Source organism: Ovis aries, chromosome 18, assembly GCF_016772045.2.
Source record: "Ovis aries strain OAR_USU_Benz2616 breed Rambouillet chromosome 18, ARS-UI_Ramb_v3.0, whole genome shotgun sequence".
NCBI classification, from domain to species: Eukaryota; Metazoa; Chordata; class Mammalia; order Artiodactyla; family Bovidae; genus Ovis; species Ovis aries.
Window position 1 is genome coordinate 62422612 of NC_056071.1, and position 22845 is coordinate 62445456.

Below are 22845 nucleotides of genomic sequence, written 5' to 3' on the forward strand. Positions count from 1 at the left end.
CCTGGGGTCGCAAAGACTCGGACACGATTGAGCGACCAAGCACAGCACAGAGCACAGGAGCTAATGCCTACAACTGGAAACCAGTCAGAATTGAACATGTAAGTGAATTGTAACTACTGTGTAACCAGGAGCAAAAATGTTACACCGTCTATTCTGGAAAAAGCCAGTTCAGTTCAATCCAGTTCAGTCGCTCAGTCGAGTCCGACTCTCTGCGACCCCATGAATGGCAGCGCACCAGGCCTCCCGGACTAAGGCCAACTCCTGGACTAAGTCAGAGGATCGTCAAACTCGCACTCTCTCTCACTTGTCACGTGCGAGCATCTTCACTTCAGTCCAGGTCAGTGCCTGGCACTATGCTCAGGGTTAGGGTTAGGGTTATCCACATGACAACCCCGTGGATTTGCGCGCTTCCTTCTTTCTGTGGTACTTTGTCCCGCCTCCCTGTCTCTCTGAGATAGAGTACGTAGAGATTTCCGTGGGTCCTGTAGCAAGTTAACAAGTGTCTTATGTGACAAATCTCCCCGCCACCCCAGGGGCTGATCAGGGGTGGGAGGGACCCCGGCAGATGTTTTAGCTCCCCTTAAAGACCCCGGCCTTTCCAGCCTGACATCTGGAGGGCCCCTTCTGGACGTGGGAAGCCGCATCGGTTCGAGCCGAGTCACCAGCCCGGCGCCGATTCTCACTCGAGGCAGGGCCTGGCCGCGGCGGAAGAACGCGCGGAGAGAGGGGCGCGCCTGGCAGGACGTGGCCAGAAGTGGAGCTGCTCCGACGTGGACACCCGGCCGAGATGGGCCCGCGAGTTGTCCATGTTTGGTCCTGGAGCCGCCCGCGGGGCGCGCAGGGACAACGCCCCCGGGGGAGCGCGGGCGCCGGCGGCCGCGGGAGGGGCTGCCCCGGCCGGGGCCGGGGGTGGGGTGCGGGTGCGACTCCCCCGCTCCCCGCGCGGCCCCTCCCGCGCCGCCGCCGCCGCTTCGCCTTTGTCCCAGCGCGTCCCCCCGCAACCCCGGAGCCGGCGGCCGCGCGGGGAGGCGGGGCCCGGCCGCGGCACCCCCCCGCCCCGGCCGCGCGCCGCCCTCGGCTCCCCGGCGCCCCAGCCCCGCCCCGGCCCCGCCCGGCCACGTCCCCCCGCCGAGGCCGCCCCCTGGCGGGCGGAGCGGGCGCCCGGCTCGCGCGGCCGCGGCGGCGGGCCCGGGGTTGCCATGGTAACCGGCGGCGGCCGCCGCCACGGCAGGGCCGGCCCCAGCGCCAGCGCCGGCCGCGGCTCGGCGCGGCTCAGTGTGGGGGTGAGCGGGCGGCGGCGCGGCCGGGCCGGGGGAGCGGGCACTGCCCGGCGGCCTCAGCATGGAGGACGGCTTCTCGAGCTACAGCAGCCTGTACGACACGTCCTCGCTGCTCCAGTTCTGCAACGGTGAGGAGGGGCGGCGGCCGGGGCGGGCCGGGGGGCCGCGGCGCGGAGCGGGCCGAGGGGCGAGGCCGGGGCGGCCGGGGAGGCCGCGCAAAGTTGCTGCGGAGGGGCGCGCGGTTCCCGCCGCCGCGGGCGCATTGTGCTGGGCTGCCGAGCCCCCGGGCCGCCCGCGCCTCGCCGCGCCCCCGCCCCCGCCCCCGCCCCCGCCCCGGCGCGGCTCGCGGCTCCCGGCTCCCGGCTCCCGCTCCGGGCTCCGGCCAGTGCGCGCGGGGAGCGGCCGGTCCCGGGGAGATCCGCGCGGGCGCACCGGCCGGGCAGCGCGTGAGGAGGCCCGGGCGCCCCGGGGCTCCGCGGGGACGTGTTGCTTTCTGCTTCCAAACTCACATCTGTTTGGAAATGTCTGGATGAAGAACTCGGAAAACACATCGCTTAATAACAAAACGCTCCTTCGAGGATGTGCGCAGTGTTTGCTGCGCATGGACTCAGATCCATTCCGTTCTACTTTGATGAAACCATCAACACTTTCATGCAATCTAGAGCTGTTTAAATGGACAGGCAGAGGGAACCGGGCTTCAAAGTGTTTCGACTGTTTACGGGGTGATACTTTTGGGTTTTGTTTGTTTGTTTGGTTACAGGGAGGAAATATTAATAGCTATCAATATGGCATCTTTAAAAATTATATAAAATCTTACGTTTCAAAGATGTTAGTTTCACTAGTAGGGTTGAAGATTGTCACAGCAGACTGCATGGTTTATCAGAACATTCACGCACAAAAGTTACCCATGCAATTTTTTATATGTTGGATTTATTGCTTTTTTAGAGGGTCCCAGAAACTTGTTAAAGAAAAAAAATCGTGTATTTTCTAGAATGTGCCTCTAGTACAGGTGGAATCATTTGGAATTCTAGACGCTTTGACGACTTGAGCAATTTCTTTTGCAGTTGTATTTGTGATTTAGGCGAATATCTCTAGTTATTCGACACCTGTTTGCAAATAGCAGGTATTAGCCTTGGCAGTTAAGATCACCGGGTTGATCTATAATGATATTTTAACCTCTGGCGAAATTTATCATCTTTTTCATGGGAGAGTATATAGTCTTATAGTTTTGGCAGCTTGTAACTTTTATGTTAATCACATGTGAGCCTTCATTACCTTGTAATGGCCTCTGCAGCAGAAAGGATGAAAGTTGTTGCTCTCCAACTTTACCAAGAGTTTCAGAGCTGAAGGAGGATAGAATGTATTTGGTGCCCTTCTGGCCACTGGAATTTCTTATATGTAGTTGAGAGTCATGGAAACGGTTTTATCCTCCACAACATTAAGTAGATATTTGAGCAGTTGTTTAGGGGCTGGTCATATTGCTTCTAAATAGCAGTTCAGTCATAAAGTTGTGTATCTATTCATGAACATTCTGGATTTCTGCCTTTTCTTTTAAATGTGTGTTAGAGATATTGGTAAGGAATTTTACTGGTAAGTGTCTAGAAGAAAGTAAAAACCAGGTTTTATATTGTATGGCTAACAGTTTAAAGAAAAATGACTTTATTATTTAAGCATAGTTGATTTACAATGTGTTAAATTCTGCTGTACAGCAAAATGGCCCAGTTATACATGTATATCTATTCTTTTTTTATATTCTCTTCCTTTATGGTTTTTCTGAAGTGCACCTGAGCTACACAGTAGAACTTTTGTTGCTTATCCACCCTATATATAATAGGTTACATCTGCTAATCCCAAACTTGCAATCCATCCATTCCCTACCCATGTCCCCGTAGGAAAAAAATGACTTTAAAATAGCTTAGAAACAAGCAATAAGATCAATTCAAAGTACAACTGAATCGTAACAGTTGAATTACTTTTCTTTACAAAGCTCTTAGCTCTGTGCTTTTTTTTTTTTTTTTTTTGGTTAGCTTATGAATAAAGTTTAAAGTGAGAATGGTCTCTGAGGTAGAAGTGAGTGTCACCCTGGTGATGTTTTAGGCAGCAGATGTTTGGATGAGAAATTGCTCATTTTAAGAGGCCTTTGCTAAGTGAAAATATAAATGAGTACAACCCAATTAATGACTATGATGATTCAATGAAAGCAGTGGATCACAGGAACACCATTTCACCAAGCATTACATTAAACATTTGGGTATTTTATTGGCAACAGTGACAAAAAATTCTTTTTGAATTAGAGATTTCCATGACAATGGCAGGACTACGCCACTCAGTAGATGAACCCATCCACGTTCATACGTTGAGCACACTCCATGCTTTCGATGGTGACAGGAACCAAAAAGTCATAGTTGTTTATTAGCTTCAGAAAATGCATCCCATACTTGTTATTTGGATGACTGCCGCAGTTAACGTCTTCCTAGTGTGATCAAGATAGAAGTTAGTCGTAAATGTGAACAGGAAGGAAGAGAAAACGTTGTCCTAATGAGTGAAATCTCTAGTTTCCACTGTATTTTTCCCCTTACTGTCTCTCGTACTTAATTTGTAGTGGATATTAAATGTCAGCATAGGCAGTATCTAGCCTCATGAAAAGACTATCCATGCTCCTTTTAGATACTGGCTGTCTTATTTCACTAGGAAATGTGTGCAGTGTTTTTTTCTCCAAACTGTTTAGGACTCTGTAAAGTGAGCTAGAAATCACAAACTTCTGTCCGCCTAAGAAAAAACTACAACAGTTGCAAAGTAGACTAAAGCTGTCATTTATAAGCCAATTTCCTGTTTGGGAAATACTTGCCATCTTTCACTCCATTTCTTTCTTCAAACCCTTCCTTTTGCGTAGGAGGAAACTGAGTCTCAAAGAGATTTTTCTAACTTTATAAGGCCACACAACTAGTAAGGCTTGGATACCAGTATGAATTTTTTTGGTTTGTTTTAATAACAGCTATTGAGAGAGATAATTCACTTTCTATAAAAATTCTCCCTTTTTAAAGTATACAGTTAAGTGGCTGTTAGTATATTCACAGAACTGTGCATGTGTCAACAGTATCTAATTTTAGAACATTTTCATCACCACCCAAGAAACCCCAGCACCCACTAGGTTGTATTCCCCATTGCCCTGGCCCTTTGGCCATACCAACCTGTCTCTCTGTCACTATGGATTCTGAGTATTCAGTATAAGTGGCATCGTGCGTGTGGCCTTTCATCTGGCTGTTTTCACTTAGCGTAATGATTGAAGGTCATCCACGCTGTCGCATGTGCCAGAACGCCATTCCTTTTATGGCCAAATAATATTCTGTTACACGGGTAGACCCTGCTTTATTTCTCTGTTCACCAGTAGACAGGCATTTGGGTTGTTTCCGCTTTTTGACTGCCATAAATAATCCTGTCAGGAACATTCATATCCAGGTTTCGTGTAAACTTATGTTTTCATTTCTGTTTGGTTGGTACCTAAAAGTAGGGCTTCCCTGTTGGCTCAGATGGTGAAGAATCTGCCTTCAGTGCGTGAGACCCAGGTTCAGTCCCTGGGTCGGGAAGATTCCCTGGAAAAGGGAATGACAACCAATTCGAGTCTTCTTCCCTGGAGAATTCCACCAACAGAGGAGCCTGGCAGGCTCCAGTCCATGGGGTCGAAAAGAGTTGCACGTGACTGAGTGACTGATGCACTTTCACACTTACCTAGGAATAGAATTGCTGAGGCATATGGTAGCTGTGGGTTTAACATTTTTGAGGAACTAGTCTGAATTTTTTGAAGTCTAAACATCAAGCAGTCCATCCTAAAGGAAATCAGTCCTGGATATTCATTGGAAGGACTGATGTTGAAGCTGAAACTCCAATACTTTGGCCACCTGATGCGAAGAACTGACTCCTTGGAAAAGACTCTGATGCTGGGAAAGATTGAAGGTGGGAGGAGAAGGGGACAACAGAGGATGAGATGGTTGGATGGCATCACCGACTCAATGGACATGAGTTTGAGCAAGCTCCAGGAGTTGGTGATGGACAGGGAGGCCTGTGCAGTCCTTGGGGTCGCAAAGAGTTGGACAAGGATTGAGCGACTGAACTGAACTGAAACATTAAGCTCTTTTTATTATGCCTTGTTGGTATGAGACTGGGGAGTCAAGAAACTGGATGAAAGATGGAAAGAAGTAGGTAGGAAGAACGTAACTGTTGCTATTTCATTTCTGTGAGTCACTTTGGATTCTTCCATCAATCACAGTTCTTCAAAACAAGTCAACGCACACGTTGGCTTAGTTGCCGTAGGTTACAAGAATTTCAGAGTTTGAGGGGACCTGAATTTGAGGGGGTGATCTCATCTCATAATTTTCTTTCTTAAGCCTCTGAATGTTTCGTCAAAGTACAGCTCACCCAGGAATGCAAATGTCAGGCAGATAAATCCCAGGGAGCATCCCCCGCTGAACTCAGAGAGAGGGCAGTGTCTCTGATCCTCCTTGCCTGTCCTGTCATCCCCTGATTCCATCCACCCAGCCCTCCAGGGCTTGAGATCTCTGTTCCAGAGGTTATTCAACCCATGTTAGAGCAGTTCCAAAGAACTGAAAACTCACTATCTCTGCATGCAGTCCATTCCCTCTTTGTGTGATTCAGACCGTCAGTTGCTAAATGCAGTCAAAATTTGGCCCAAGTTCTGCCCCTTGGGTCCATAGGAAGTAGGTTTAATCTCTTCTCCATGTACAGGTCATCCCATGTTTGAAGACAGTCCTTCTCAGGTCTGATTCCAGCTAAACATTACCTTTAAAAACAGAAATCCTCACAAGACAGTTTTAGGCCCTTCATCATCCTGGTTTGCCCAGTCTGTACTTCTTTTCTTTTGTCTGTATGCCTCTTTGGGCTTCCCTTGTGGCTCAGCTGGTAAAGAATCCGCCTGCAGTGCTGGAGACCTGGGATCGATCCCTGGGTTGGGAAGATCCCCTGGAGAAGGGAAAGGCTCCACCCACTCCAGTATTCTGGCTCGGAGAATTCCATGGACTGTATAGTCCAGGGGTTGCAAAGAGTCAGACACAACTGAGCAACTTTCACTCACTCACTTATATGCCTCTTTAAATTTAACACAGCTGAACGTCTGCATATTCCAAGCGTGGTTTTTAAATAGAGCTGAGTAGAGCTGGATGCTTCACCTCCCTTGTTCTAAAGTCTATACTTCTAGTAATGTAGCCCAAGACCATATGAGTTCTTTTGCTTGCCACTTCACATTGTGACCTTTTATCGGTTTTCACCTAAAATTCTTGTCTGTTTTACATGTATTGTGGCTAACCCACTTTTTTCCCATACTTTTCCCTTTTCTTTTTAAGGAGGAATTTCCTTTTTTATTTTAGGGGTAATTTCCTGTAATACAGCATAATTGTAATCTGTACCATAATGCTGTAAATACTCCCAACACATATAAAATATTTCAGTGTTGTAATAACATGGAAGTTGGTCATTGCCTTAAAGGTTATGATCCTGGCTGATAGCTTTTTTTTCTGTCTTGCCTGGAAAGGTGCTGTGAGAGATCTTCCCATGTTCCTTTCTACAGCCTATACATGGCTCAGCTACCACTTCTGATGAAACTGGACTTGCCCTGCAGGTGCTACTTGTTAATAACCATAGCCTGTCAAGTCCCTGCTACCTCCTGCTCCCAATGACATTCTGAAGCCACTACAGCAATCTTTTGAACTGTGTTGTCGTTGTTCACTTGCTAAGTTGAGTCCGACTCTTTGTGACCCCAGGGACTGCAGCACACCAGGTTTCCCTGTCCTTCACAATCTCCCAGAGTTTGCTCAGGTTCACGTCCATTGAGTCAGTGATGCCATCCAACCATCTCATCTTCTGTCATCCCTTTCTTCTGCTCTCAGTCTTTCTTAGCATCAGAGTTTTTTTTCCAGTGAGTCAGCTCTTTGCAACATGTGGCCAAAGTGTTGGAGCTTCAGCTTCAGCATCAGTCCTTCCAATGAATATTCAGGACTGATTTCCCTTAGGATTAACTGGTTTGATCTCCTTGTAGTCCAGGGCACTCTCAACAGTCTTCTCCAACACCACAATTCAAAAGCATCAATTCTTCAGTGCTCAGCATTCTTTATGGTCCAGCACTCACATCCATACATGACTGCTGGAAAAGCCATAGCTTTGGCTCTGCGGACCTTTGTTGGCAAAGTGATATCTCTGCATTTTAATATGCTGTCTAGGTTGATCATAGCTTTTCTTCCAAGGAGAAAGCGTTTTTTAATTTCACGGCCGCAGCTACTGCCATTTATTTTTTCTAAATAAATGGAAACTTGTTTTTATTTCTAAGCTTTTATATTGAGGGATATAAGAATGCTTTATTTAAAATCTTAGACATATTTTGGCATCTGTGATTCTGTTAACTCTGATTCTGTTAGAATTTTCATGTTGGCAAATTTTCATGTTGGGTTTGAAACAAGGTCAAGGAACTCGTGTGAAGAAATCACTCTGAACTCAGCAATATGAAGTCTTTTCAAACCTCATGTATTCTTCTGTGGTGGCTGAGGACTGAGTTAGATTTTCTCTGTTAGCAAAATCCAAAGAAAATAGTTTTTACAAGAAAATGCCAAGTGAGCACCCATACTAAGTGAGAATTTTTAATTGGTATACTTGATATTCTGGTAGGGAATATATTTTATAGCCAAACCACAAGCATTTATGACATTATAAACAAACCCAAGCATTCTGATGGAAAGTTCCCCAAACCAGGCTTAAAAGTAACTATTAGTCTGTTCTTGTTAATTTCTGAGATAATATAAGCTTTTTCATATAGTCTCTTAAAAAATAAACATTTTAGTTGAGTGGAGAGTAGATAAAAAAGAAATAACATCTTTGTTTCTACTGTCAAAGTCTGTTCAAGCTATAAAACTAGAAGCGTGAAAAACTTAATTATGATAGCATTGAAAATTGAACATTAAAGCTTTGCTTTTAGTGGCAAAAACAGCTTCTCTAAGGACTTAAAACCAATGGTATTTTGTGCCACTTACAAAAGTCTCTTTCAGGAAAACTATAATTATTCATCTTTAAAATCCTAGCTTATTAATTGAGGATTTCTAGGATTAGCAAAACGTTTTAAATGCCACCAGACACATGGAAAACTTTTTTAAAAGTTTGCTGCAAATTGTAAATGGCATGTAAGTATTATCAACATGCCCTCCCCACCAAAGCGTCATGTTTTTCTCACTAGATGTTCGACACGTAAGTTTAATATTCTGCTGAAAGCAGCATGTTTGTTTCAATGTCAGTGTGGGACGGGGGCTGTCTTATATGCCACCCGGAGCAAGTATGTATCCTCTTTGGTTTCCTTTAAAGAAATAGCTCTTTAGAAGATTTTCATTCTTTAAAGTATTTATTTTCCAATCAAGAATTAGGTAGACATACTTTCAATTTTGTTTCCTCTGAAGACATATCTTTATTGGAAAATACTATTTGTGGGGAAAGCTACATTTTTACAAGGGTACTTAGTTGTGTCTTAAAATGCAGTAGCGTATTTATCCTGCCAGCTTTCTGGAAAAGATTGAAACTCGCTGTCTTTGATAAACTATCCTCTCTGTGAAGGGACAGATTTGACCATTAGCCTTGGATGATGCAAGAGGGTGGGATCGCCGAGCCCAGAGCCTGCCCCAGGTGGGGAGTTCCACAGGAGACCTTGGCTACTGGCAGAGGGGGAGGACAGAGGTGCCAGCCTCTCTGGATGGTGTCGCAGTCATGGTGCGTCCTTGCGGTGGGGTCCAGCACTGGCTGTATCCTTCATTCTGTGCCCTCTGGAGGGGAAGGCATCATTGTCCTGGACTGCAAATTATCCCCACAAAGAACCTTTCGCGGACAATGGACAGCTCACAGTTAAGGATAATGAGGACAGAGACGATCAGGCGAGTATTCATGGAGAGAGAGGCCTTTAAGTTCACTTGGCAGATGGAGCCAATTTCGAGTGCGTCCCTACAATGTGCCCAGGACAATGAAAAATGTTTAAAACATGTCCTCCCTAGAAGCATTGGTTTCCCCTCATCAGTGTCCTGCATGCGTCTTTCCCCCTGGCCTCCCGTCTCCACGGGAGAGTCCTCCTCTCCCACGGATCTCATCATTCCTGCCCCTGCTTTACTCAGACCCCGGTCAGTGCTCATCTGGGGTGTGTTGTAAGGGCAGTGGCCCCAAACTAGCCTTTCTGCCTCCAGTCTCAGCTCCTTTTTCTTACTCAACACTTGCTTGAGTACCCACCGAGCTCCTCGCTACGCAGGTCTAAAGGTTCCAGCCACAGGCGGAGTCCACGTGGCCCTGGCTTTCAAAAGGAAGCGTGCGTTGCCCTTCAGGAGCTGGACGCTCACCATCATGTTCTCGGTCAGTTGTTTAACGACCCTGGGTATAGACGGTGCTGAGAAGCAGGCTCAGGAGAGGGGCCGGGCATGGGACCTGGAAAGGGCTGCGTGAGCTTTTCCCTGGGGAGTGGAAGCTACTCACCCACAGGGGTGGGGAGAGGGCAGGAAAGAACATTCTAGACTGGGTGCGAAGGCCTGGCTGGGGAAGGACCTTTTCGGAAACTGAAAGTCTTCCCCCGAAAGAAAGAAAAACGGGACAGAGCTGAAATGAGGCAGAGAGTGTCCTGTGGGGCCTTTGGGCCACGTTAGGAGTTTGGTCTTATTTCTGGGGAGCGGAGAGAATGTGATGGAGAATTTTGAGGTGATAGAGTGACATGGTCAGATTTTTAGGGAGTTTTAGAAAAGGCCTCTCCCCTCAGTGCAGAGGAGGGGCTGGGGGGGCTGCTGAGGGAGAGAGGAGGGCTGTCGTGTGAACCCAGGGAGAATGGTGGTGATTCCCACCAGAGGGCTGCTTGAGGGCTGGCCTCATCTGGGCTTTGGCCTTTACGGGCAGGAGGAGGAGTAACTGAGGATGCCTCCCGGGTCCCCGACGTGTCCACCCAAGTGAGTGCCGCAGGCCGAGCTAGGAGCTGGGAGGGCGGACAGGCAGACAACGGTTCAGTTAGGGCTTGTGGGACCTAAAGCCGAGGGCCTGACTGGCTCGTGGGAGGCAGAAACCGGAGCCAGAAAGATGTCTGTCCTGGAGAGGAGATGTTTGAGAGCCATCAGTATGTAGATTGGGGCTTCCCTGGTGGCTCAGGTAGTAAAGAACCTTTGTGACGCAGGAGACGTGGGTTCAATCCATGGGTCGGGAAGATCCCTTGGAGAAGGAAATGGCAACCCACTCCAGTATTCTTGCCTGGAGAATCCCATGGATGGAGGAGCCTGGCGGGCTACCCGTCCATGGTGTTGTGCAGAGTCGGACACGACTGAGCGGGTACCACTTTGACATTTCACACTTGCAGTTTATAAATGGATGGCACCGGAATGCATTGCGAAGGTGAGCTCACTTAAGGTGGAGTTAGAATGCTCCTTCTGAAAGACCGATCTGAGCCAGGAAACCCCCTCCTGTTGGAAAGTCTTCAGGGTCCCCCCACCTTTCTGGCACCTAAGCCCCAAGAGGCGGCTGCCTGTCTCAACTCCCAGCTGCTTCCCCAGCCACCACCCCCGGCTCCTGAGTCTGGTGAGGGGGTCCTTTCTTGGTGGCCACTAAACCTCTGTCATCACCACGATCCCAGAGGCCTGTCACGGTGATTTATTTTCAGATCACCTGTTAGACTGTCACCCTTTTCCAGGCAGAGGCTCCCGGTGGTCGTGTTTGTATTTTTTTGCTCCTCAGCAGAGCCTGCGCCTGGTGGGTATCCTGATGGCTGTTGTGGGCGTGTGAAATATACACGCAGGGGTCAAAACACCTCACCTGTACTGTGTATGCTAAATCGAGGTTAAATAGGCGCCACTTCTACATATCCTTGAAACAATGTGTATATGTGTGTGTGTGTGTATATATATATATATATATATATATTTTTTTTTTTTTTTAAATGAGGAGGGCATGGCAACCCATTCCAGTGTTCTTGCCTGGAAAATCTCACGGACAGAGTAGCCTGGTGGGCTACAGTCCATGGAGTCGCAAAAGAGTCAGACACGACTCAGTGGCTAAACAACAACATGAGGCGGTTTCGTAGGCTTAACACAAATTATATTCAGCCAGAGGAATTGACCCAGTGAAGAAGTTCTTGGAAAAATCAACATTTTTAGCCATAAAAAAGGATTGAACTGTTAAATCAGCACCCCCCCCCCAAATTATTTTGTGTAACAAGAATTTTTACCATTCTTAGACACATATGTTCCGGTCGAGCAGTTGCTTAGAGTTGTTGTTACTGTTTAGTCGCTAAGTCCTGTCTGACTCTGTGCGACCCTGTGGCCTGTAGCCCACCAGGCTCTTCTGTCCGTGGGATTCTCCAGGCAAGAATACTGGGGTGGGTTGCCATTTCCTTCTCCAGGGGATCTTGGCACTCCAGGGATTGAACCTGAGTCTCCTGCGCTGGCAGGCGGGTTTTTAACCACTGAGCCAGCAGGGAAGTGCTGGTAAAATTGGGACTGTCATCTATAGCATGCCTGGGCACAGTAGCCCCGGTTATAGTGTCACCAACAGTTCAAAATCCTTAGGAACAGAACTGAGTGATGATACTTCATGTAGCGTGAAGTCCCTTGTCATGCTGAACCATCCTGTGTGTGAAACATAGAGACTACTCCCCCGGGAATGCACGGGCCATATAATAAAGATAATGACCAGTGAGCATGGCTTCACCCAATTTATCCTTTAGAAAGTAATTAACCAGCCTTGCCCGCACTCCACTGCTCTCAAAGACTGAAATCTGGCTCTGCGTGTCATTTCTTTGCCTGCCGAGAAAACGGCCTTGTATTGAGTTGATATAATTTAATTATGTACAAATGTGTGTTCAGACTGCGTCTTGTACTTAATTACAGCTCTGACAACACAGAGATGTTATTTCCCAGCCAGAGCTTGTGCTTCTCCAAGGTAGGGCCTGTGTCCCATCCATCTTTCCCTGCCCAGGGCCGGGCACTGTGTGTGTGTGTGTGTGTGTGTGTGTGTGTGTGCGTGTGTGTGTGTGTGTGTGTGTAGACAGATCGTGCTGGAGGGCTCACCAGGCAACATCAGATGTCACATGGTCTGAGCACGTACCGTTGTCCCCTTGTTTAACCTTCACTGAATGAGGTGGTTGGATAGCATCACTGACTCAATAGACATGAGTTTGAGCAAACTCCAGGAGATGGTGAAGGACAGGCAAGCCTGGCATGCTGCAGTCCATGGGGTCGCAGAGTCAGACATGACTGAACATTAGCAACCAGCCCTTTGAGGTGGCTTCCATGCTCATCTCCACTGTGACCGGTGAGGAAACAGAGGCCCCCAAATTTGAGAAACCTGCTCAAGGCTGCCTGGCTTGTCCTGTTCAGAGCTGGGATTTGAACCCAGGCATCTGTCTCCCCGGTCCATAGCCTATGAAGTGCTCAGTTATGTTTGATGAGTGAGCGATGGATCCAAAGACGGGACTGGTCACAGACACGAAAGGGTGTAGACTGTTTTCGTCAGCCCCTTGCTTCTGGAAGAAGCCACGCACTTGTTACTAGTTGGATCTGAGGTCCTTTCACTAGCTTGCCAAGGAGGTCTCCGGACACATTTCCTTGTCTTCACCCACGTTTCCCTTCAAATCGCACACCTGCCACCCTTTGTAGAGCAGGAGTCTCATTTATCTCTGAGTTACCCAAAGTCCCCAGGGAGCTGCCCCTTGCCCCAAGGATGCGGGGTCAAGTCTGCGAACGGCCTCCAGCCTGCTCTCCCGACCTGAGGCGGCCTCCCCTCCCAGGTGCCCTAAGATGCCACCCCCTGGGTGGTGTCTGAAGGAGCCCGCTGGTTGACACTGTTCGCACAGGCTGTGCCCCTGGCTTCCCCGCAGGAACCCTGCCCCACACCTCCCCACCTCCTTCTCGTGTCCTGAATTTCGGCAGTGGGACCTCCCTGGTGGCCCAGTGGTGAGGACTTCACCTTCTCTCTCTATGACAGGCTCTAGTTTCATCCATCTCACTAGAACTGACTGAAATTCGTTCTTTTTTATGGCTGAGTGCTGCGATTCATGGAGTCACAAAGAGTCGGACATGACTGAGCAACTGAACCAAACTGAAGGAAGAGAAAAACAAATCTCGTATATTAATGCATATATATGGAATCTAGAAAAAGGGTCTTGATGAACCTATTTGCAGGGAAGGAATGGAGATATAGATGTAAAGAAAGGACTCGTGGACAGTGGGGGAAGCAGCCAGTGGGACAAGTGGAGAAAGTAGCATTGACTTACATATGCTGCCCTGTGTGGACAGATAGCGGGTGAGAAGTTGTTATATGATATATAGCATAGGGAACCCAGCCTGGCGCTCGGTGATGACCTAGAGGGGTGGGAAGGAAAGGGGAGGGCGGCCTGCGAGGAGGGGATATATGTACACTTATGGCTGATTCGTGCTGTTGTACAGCAGAAGCCAACACAGCATTGTAAAGCAATTTTGCTCCAGTTTGGAAAAAAAAAAAAAAGGACCTCACCTTCCAATGCAGGAGGTGCAGGTTTGATCCCTGGTTGGGAAGCTAAGATCCCACATGCCTCATGGCCAGGAAAACCCAAAACACAAAACTGGAGCAGTACTGTAACAAATTGCACAAAGTCTTAAACAACAATGAATCTGGGCGAGGCTTTCTTGGGGCCCCAAGCTGGGCGCCTGTGTCCCCGTGCCCTGCGAACCCTGATTTCCCTCCAGACCGGCAGATCCCAGAGGGACCCATCAGGGCCCTCAGTCCCTGGACTGAAGAGTGAGTCATCCCAGAGTAGAAATAGGAAGCGATCATTTCGGTCTGGTAATTGCTCACTTACAGAGGTTTGGCATGCTCTGTGCGTTGTCCCCTCTCCTATAGTAAAGTGTTAATGAAACTGTTCACTCCTTTTTTTAAAAATCTATTTTTTAATTGAAGGATAATTGCTTTACGAAATTTTGTTGCTTTCTGGCAAGCCTCAACATGAACCAGCGTAGGTATGGCTGTATCCCCTCCCTCTTGAAACTGTTCACTATGTCAGCAGCCCTAGTTCTTTCTGTGTTTTTTTCTGCAGCAGTCTCATCCCATTCATTATTCTCTTGCCCTTTTTAGAACCCTGTTTCAGTTTTTAGTTGTGGTAGTGCTGGTGGTTTAGTTGCTAAGTCAGGTCTGACTCTTGCACTTAACATGAAACTGACCCGTGTTAGCCATTTTCGAGTGTACATGCTCATGGTGTGCAGCCATCATGAGCATCAGTCCACAGAACTCTTTTCATCTTGCAAAACTGAAACTTTGTCCCCATTCAACAATGAATCCCATTCTTCCCTCCCTGGGGCCCTGGCACCCTCCATTCACTTTCTGTCTCTAAGAATTTGATTACTCTAGGGACCTCATATAAGTGGAATCCTACAGTATTTGTCCTTTTGTAACTGGCTTATTCCCCTTGCAGAACCTTTTGTAAAACTCCAGTTTCACGAGTTACAGAATCCCAAACCGGACAATGTCTGACTAAGGGTTCAAAGCTGGGTGCGAGGGGAGAGGGGTAATTACCTCGGAGTTCAAGGCGGTCAGAGCCCCTGCTGGGCGTCACTGGATCGCACCCACGTGCGTTGCCAGCAGCTCTGTTCAGCCTGTCCCGGGTAAAGTCTAAACATCTTGTCTCTGGAATCCCTCTAATAAAATGTGTGCTCTTCCCCTCCCCACCCTGATGTCAGGGCGAGACCAGGCTCCAGAATGGTGGTGTGGAGTCCTCTGAAACAGGGCTCAGACTTCACACTGTCCTGTACACGACCCACCAGTGACAAAGGCCCCTCTGACAAGCAGGGAATGGTGACAAGTGTCTAAGCTCTCCTAGGAATGGGGGAGGTGGTGGTGGAAAAAATTTTAGGGCAGTTTAGAAAGATGTTTGCTAGAAGGGCATATGTTTGCTAGAGAAATTCCATGACATACGCCATCTGATCACCAATAGCATGCATTCTCTCTCAGCTAGCTAAGAACCTAAGAAAGGAAACAGCAGGTGTGAGACCCCGGGTCTAGGAAAGGGTCTGGCCCAGAGTCTTGGAATATCTCTGAGTTTTTGTGCCTTTTTTTTTTTTTTTTTAAAGATGGCTGTTGCACATTTGGCACCATCTACTGACGTGAATGTCTGATTGGAGCATCGTGCTCGCAAGACTGTTTAAAAAGATGAGCAAGCGTAGGCTACATGTATCCGAAATGAGTCACTGACTCTTGAGAATTAGCACAAAAGATGCTGTGTGTTTCTCTCAAGGCCTCCTGTAGCCTGTCACCAGGTTACATCCCCGAGGCTCAACATGGGCTCTGGAGACAGACAGGTTTGGGTTTGAATCTCGATTCTGTCAGTGATGAAAAATAAACACCCTTACCTCACTTTCCTCCCTTCCGCCCATCTGCTGCTGTCTGTCCCACTGGGCAAACCCAGAGGGGATCAGGGGGCTGTGTTGCATCCCCCACCCCTGCCAGGGTTAGCCTCCCAGCACAGAGGACAGGGAGGGGTCAGAGGGCAGTCGCAAGAGGTCCAGCAGTGTTGTCTAGAATTGAGATGTAGAGATTTGTGACTGTGTTACCTGTGTGTGGTCCTGATGGTTGCAGCTGCGTTGGTCTAGCCTAGTTCCCGATGCCACGTGGGCACCCGTCAGTGCTAGCGCCATCCATCTGTCCACTGTGTGTGTTCCTTTCCCGGCATACCAGGAGTCTCCATGGCTCTGTAGTCTTGCTTTATCAGTCCTTATCCCCTTGTGTTTCCATATTGAAGTAGTTTATCCTGGGCACCCAGGATACACACTGTCTCCTGGTTGAAACCTTCTGTGATCTATCCAGGGTCACTTCTGCGTTTCCAAATTCCAACACATACGCCTCCAAATGCTGTCTGGTTCCTTCCAGTCCACCTTCTGGTTATCTGTGCAGCCTTTGTTTCCACCCACCGGCTGGCACGTTCCTTGAGGGTGGGGACCTGTATTGTCTTTTTGCTTCCTTCCGGTGGCTCTGCACAGAGCCTGGGTCATATGTGTGTCTAGTAAATGCTTGTTGAGTGAAAAAACCGAATACTAAAATTAGACAAGGGGCCTGGCTATCTTTAAATTATCACGAAAGGCAGAGGGAGAACTTCCTGACACTGAAAAGCTCTTCAGTATTCCCAGAAACACGCTGTTATTGTTTACAAAAGTGAAGTAACTCACAGTTGCACGTAGCAAAGCCTCTTCGTTATCATAGAGTGGAGTCAGTGTCTGAGCTTTCAGCGTTCGTGGATTTATACATATTTGTGTGCACACTTGGTTAAAAAAAATGTATACGTATGTATATACACACAATTTTATTCTGTTTATTTACCTTTTGGGGGTTGACATGGCCTCTAAACACAGGCCAGCTGCTGTAATTTGTTCCAATATTGAAAGGATTCATTGAGAGACGCTATAGTTTATGCAGAACCATAGTGTGGAACACTATGGACTTCTCAAGAAGGGATTTTTTTCAAGAGTAATTTTGATACATGCTATTTCATCTCATTTACTGACCATAAAACGTAACTTAGCATAAAGCTGCCTAAAACCCTCCCACTCTAGTATTTTATAGTTTTTACAGTACCTTTGGATCTATTTCTCACAACCAAACTCGGAGGTGAGTTAGATAAATACTCAGCGGTCACATTGACTTTAGATGATGAGCTCCATCAGGTGACTGATGGGTGTTAAGTTACTTCCTCAAGACCACTCGGTTCAGAAAGTGACAGACCCCAAACCCAGCCTCCTGACAAATCCCAGGGTCCTTTGAACGGTGCGCGTCCCCTACTATGTGTTAGTATCTGCATTGATCTGGTTGGTAATCAACCTTGATAAGAGGATTTATTTTTAAAAATATGATATAGATCATTGTACCTTCTATTCTGTACAGTTTGTTGTGGTGGTGGTGGTGGTTTTCCTGGACCTTGGAAAAATTATGTATAGATACCCCTCGCTTTTAGAAAAACCTGACACCCAGCCTTCTGGTTGCAGCATAAGCCGTTACAAGAGTCTTTACTGGATTCCATAGCCTCGTCTTAAACCTGTAGATTTCCTTATCTGCTTATCATCTTTGCCAAATGTTGATCTTGCTCTTTTGGAGGCCACATCTTGGGTAAAGCGCCTTGCTTTTGTAAAATTTCTAGTTCCTGTTCTCTCCCCCAGTCATCGTAGAGAGTGGGGACACCGCTGGCTTCGCAGCAGTGCCTCTCACTTGTGTGGGTTTTCCATTCTGGCTGAAAACGTGGGCAGAGATGTGCCCAGAAGTCGTATCCAGGTTCTGACAGGATACCTATCTGGGCTCTGCTGAGTCTGCCTGGTTTCCCTCCTGTGTGTTTATCTCAGATGCCTTAAGATCCAGTGGCCCGAGGGAGAACTAGCTTCTGAATCAGCCCGTAATCCTGTATCTGTGATTTCAAAACCCAGAAGGCTCTGAGCACCATATGTCTTTTGGTAACTCAATTTTTGCTTAGACTTGACCTGATTGGACATCATTTGGTGAAGGGTTGTGGGGGTGGCGGCACAGGAAAACCTCCCCTGTATTGAAACATGTGGCTTTTAAGGGTTTCTAGCCCTCTCTTTTCGTATGAAAGTTCTTCTCTTCTGTAGAGCCATTTTCAAGCATGATTACTGTTGCTGCCCTGGACCCTTCTGGGGTATTGGATAGTACAGTGGGTAATACACCGCCAGCTTTTGTTCTGAGTCAGAACCTGGATGAGAAGCCCATCAGGGCCCAGGGGACTGGGAAAGGGTCCGTGGACCAGTCGGACCCAATGACAGTCTGGTGCTTGCCCAGGGCAGGGCCTGCTGAGGACCATTTCTGTGGATGCTGGCCTGGCGCTGGACTCCCGTTCATGGGAGAGCCTGGCTGGTAGGCGGGTGGTGCCCTGGGGGTGCCAGGAGGGCCCCGTGGCACAGTCGTTGGTCACAGCCGCCCGCAGTGCCAGGCAGCCAGATGTGCCAAGTTTTGTCCTGCGAAAGCAGAGCTCAGGGCGGGTCTACTGACGCGTCTAGATCCACTCACCTCCCTGCCTCCTTCCCTTCCTTCCACAGGAATCTGTGTTTCCCAGTAACAAGGCCTGGCTCTTGGCCTGTGAAGCCGGACAGGGCTATTCCACATCTGCTGAGTATCTGCAGCTTACCACGTGTTGTCGTTCTCAGCCCATCCCTGCACCAGCGGTTCCCCCGGCATGGCCGGGCTTGGCCTCTTTCACAGCTGAGGAGCTGGGGGTTAAGTCCCCCGCCCAGGACTCACAGCTGTCAGTCTGCAGAGCCGGGCCCCGGGCGTTTCCTTCTCTGCCGCCCTCAAATCATGTGTTGATTCAAACACATTCCTCCCTTCTAGGACTCAGCGCCTCAAAACCCAAGCTGGGTGGAGTGGGTGCTCCTTTTCGGATTCCTGGGACCAGTCATTTAACCTCAGTTTTCCCTGCCCTAAAGTGGGCTTCCTGATCCTGGCAAGTCAAACACCCTAGCAGACTGCGCCTTGTGAACTTCAGAGTGCCCCACCACGTGGTACAGTATTTCCTAATTCTTCTCCATCCCTGCATCCAGAGGTGTCTGTCTCCCCCCATGGAGCTCCCTCCCAGGCTTTCTGGGGCTCACCTCCTCTCCTTTCCACACTCTGCTTCCTGACATCCGCAAGGGCAGAGCCCCTGTTGTCTTTGAGGGTGTGTGTTCCCCTGCTCACGAGTGAACCATAAATAGTTGTTCCCTAGTGGCTCAGTGGTGGAGTCCAGCTGCAGGGCAGGAGACGCAGGTTCGATCCCATGGTCGGGAAGACCCCCTGGAGAAGGAAAGTGGCAACCCACTCCGGTATTCTTCCCTGGAGAGTCCTGTGGGCAGAAGAGCCTGGTGGGCCGCAGTCCATGGGGGCACAAAGATTCAGACGCAACTAAACAGCAGGAGTGGTACAGCAGAGGGGTGTACGCTTGTCGTGGGGGTGGCTTGGGATGGCTGACATTGACCGTGACACCTTGGCAGCTGTGGCAGGCTGGCCTCCTCAGTCAGGTGTGCCTGGGGGCTTTCACGGGACTTTGTCCTCACGACACCAAAACTGCTGGGTATGAACTGAGAAAGAAGTCAGTCAAGGAGTCCTTTCCAAGCTGAATTGAATAGTGCAGATTTCAGGTGACATCCGGATGAGGATTCTTCTTTACTACTTCTTTGCTGGAACTGGAAGCACTAACTGTGAGGCTCACCCGGCCTTTGCAGGAACCCTCCAGCACTCAGGTGCCCGTGGGAACATCTGCCTTGCCCGGCACCTCTGGGTGACCTTTCCTCTCTGCACTCTGCTCCCGCTGTTTACAATGGCCACTATAATGTGTCTGGCGCAGAGGTTTCCTCCATACCAGCGAGACTCCCGAGTCAAGATTTAGGGCTGGTTTGCAGTGGGAGGGGGTGGGAGGAGGACACAGGCCTCTCAGCGGGGTTGCGGAATGTTTCAGGGGTCAAGAAAATAATATAAACCTTTGAATAGAGCCTCCTGAATAGTTTGTTTGGCATTCCCCAGTGACTAGCATCTCAGTTACCAACTGCTTTGTTACAATTTGCTTTTCTTTAAGCTAAACATTCTTATATGGTTTTTACAGCAAGTGAAGGGGACAAAGTGTCTCTAAGTGTGATAATTCTCTCTTCTGATCCATGGCTAACAAGTAGAGGAGGCAGAGGGGCCATAAGCCAAAGGATCTCTAATTTGCTCTGCCAAAAACTCCTTTCCACACTCTGTCAGCTCCCCATCTTGCCCCTTAAGGCTGAATAAATTAGTTGCCGGCCTTGGGGAAAAAAAAATGTACCGCATTTTGGCCCAGGAATCTTCGTTAGTTACCTTTCTGAAGGGAAGATGATTAATCTTATTATGCTGAGCAAACCCGTTTTGTATGCTTTGCAGTTCTAACCATGTCAATTTTGTGTTTCTCAACCAGGGACAGCAAATGTCAGTCTCCTGCAAGAGAAATACTGGCTTTTGATTTAAGGGGAAACAAATTGAACGGAAGCTTACCTTTTGTTTTTCTTCTAAACTTGGAGGCAGAAATTCAAATACCCTAGCTTATACATTTATACCATTTTGTTGTTGCTTGTAGAGAGAATAATCTGGTAGATTATTTTTCTGTTATCACCACTTCTAAGAGTTGATGCTGTTTTTTCCCCCAAACACTGATGGTGTTGAGCTGTTGTTGTCATGGAAACCTGGAGACTGGAAAAGACCTAAAAGGATTGGGGGTGAAAGTTCATCTTAAAAAAAAAAAAAGAATTCAGAAAAAAAGGTCAAATGAGCCAATTTTATTTTCAAGTATCTTTTTAAATTAATAGGTCATAAAACTATAAAAGAAAGAATAGGTTGGGACTTCCTTGGTGGGCCAGTGGTTTGCATTTCACCTTCAAGAATATGGGTTTGATCCTGGTCGGGGAACTAAGCTCACACGTGCCTTGTGGCCAAAACGCAAAGCAGAAGCAACATTGTAACAAATTCAATAAAGACTTTAAAATGGTCCACATCAAAAAAATCTTAAAAAAAAAAAGAATAATAGATTATATAAGGGATCGTGTTAACAGTGTTAACTCTCTTTTACAGAATTCAGAGCCTCCCATCCACCGTCCCTCCCCCACCCCACCCTCAGTGAATCCAAACCCGATGGACCAGTTATCTCGGAGCCAAGAAGCTGCCGGTCCTTCCCCGCTTTCCCAGGCCACAGCTGCATGTCTGGTGCAAGGCAGCAGTCGTGCAGGGGTCTTGGTGGTCATCATTCTAGCAAAGACAGTTCCTGAGTGAGTGCGTCTGTGCGTGCTAAGTCACGTAGTTGGGTTCCACTCTTTGCCACCTCCTGGACTGTAGCCCACCAGGTTTCTCTGTCCATGGGATTCTCCAGGCAGCAATACTGGAGTAGGTTGCCATTTCCTTCTCCAGGGGATCTTCCCAACACAGGGATTGAACCCAAGTCTCCTTCTTTGGCGAATAGATTCTTTTCCACTGGGCCGCCTGGGGAACACCGCTGAGTGAGTGGCTTTGTGCCACACCCTATGCCAGGCCTATATGCTCCTTGCTCTTCAGAGCTGTCTGGTGGTGGGCAGGTCGGGTGACCCCATACAGCAGAGGGGTGTTCACTTGTCATGGGGGTGGCTTGGGATGTTTAGAGGTGACATAGCTGAGCCTCAGAGAGGCAATCACTCGCTTGAGATCGCACAGCTCAGGAGGGGCAGAACCAATATTCAAACTCTGTTCTGTTTGATTCCTGTACAACCCATGTTTCATGGTTCGAGCATTGCCTGTCACTTTGATACCTGTGAGCTTGCATTTCCTGTGCTGCTTAAACTGAGGTCGGTGAGACTTTGTTTGAAAAACACACCTTCTAATAAGGAATGATATACCCCCCTTCTTGTCTCACAAGTAACGCCAATTTATTTTATGTGAACAAACCAATCCCAAGCATTGAAATTGAAACTGTGATTAAAAACCTTCCAACAAACGAAAGTCCAGGACCTGCGGGCTTCACAGGTGAATTTTATCAAGCATTTAGAGAAGAGTTAACACCTATCCTTCTGAAACGGTTCCAAAAAATTGCAGAGGAAGGAAAACTTCCAAACTCCTTGTATGAGGCCACCATTTACCCGGTACCAAAACCAGACAGAGACATTCAGCTTTGACTTATTTTAGGTGAGATCTGAAATGATGTGGATTTTTTTTTCCTCTACAAACAGTGGCTTCTTCTTGTTTGTCTTTAAATGGGGGAGAATAGATGTTTAATTTTGATAGCCAGGCAGCAGCAGCTCTGTGAATGCACTCGGTGGTGGGGAGGAGGATTTGATGGGGCAGCAGAACCGCAGCTGGGAGAGTGGCCTGGAGGGGCTTTTTGTTGGGTTTGCACGAGGAGGATCTCCGGGGTGTTTCTGATGGCTCTTCCTGTCTTTTCTGGCTGCCTGGGGGGCAGGTGGAGTGCTCCTCTAGTTGCAGTGAGTAGGGACCACTCTCTCTGGTATGCGGGCTTCTCCTGGTGGCTCTTCCATTGTAGACCTCAGGCTCTAGGCACCAGGGTTTTGGTAGTTGTAGCCTGTGGGCTCAGCAGCTGCAGCTCCTGGGCTTTAGAGCTCGGACCCTGTAGTTGTGGCACATGTGTGCACGCGTGCAAAGTTGCTTCAGTCGTGTCCAACTCTTTGCGCCCCCATGGACTGTAACCCACCAGGCTGGCTCCTCTGTCCGTGGGATTCTTCAGGTTAGAATGCTGGACTGGGTTGCTTTGCCTCCTCCAGGGGGTCTCTCCCACCCAGGGACTGAACCCTCGTCTCTTAAATCTCCTGCATCAGCAGGCGGGTGCTCTACCGCTGGTGCCGCCCAAAGCCCCAGTTGCCCTGCAGCAGGTGGAATTTTCCCAGAGCATGGATAGAGCCGGCCAGGGAAGTCCCTTCTTTGTGATTTAAAAGGTAAACCATGTTAGTGACTCTGGCGAGGCTTCTGTGGTGGAGACGCTTGTATTTGCTTAGAGGTGAAAGGTGGCTTGTAGGAGATAGGAATCGGGCAGGATGAAGAATGTGGGGATTCCTGTGTGGCTGGT

General features: G+C 48.4%; 1 protein-coding gene across 5 annotated transcripts in view; it reads left to right on the forward strand.

Moving 5' to 3' along the window:
- Positions 1–22845, forward strand: part of EML1 (EMAP like 1) — a 197010-nt gene that overhangs the window by 63409 nt on the left and 110756 nt on the right. For 2 of the 5 annotated variants that reach the window (XM_027957387.3, XM_027957389.3), the window contains exon 1: positions 1275–1408. The exons of the other annotated variants lie outside the window; for them this stretch is intronic. In XM_027957387.3, the coding sequence (XP_027813188.1) occupies positions 1342–1408 (67 nt within the window). In that variant the 5' untranslated portion in view covers positions 1275–1341. Of the gene's footprint in view, positions 1–1274; positions 1409–22845 lie in introns of those variants that run through there. 5 annotated transcript variants of the gene reach the window in all.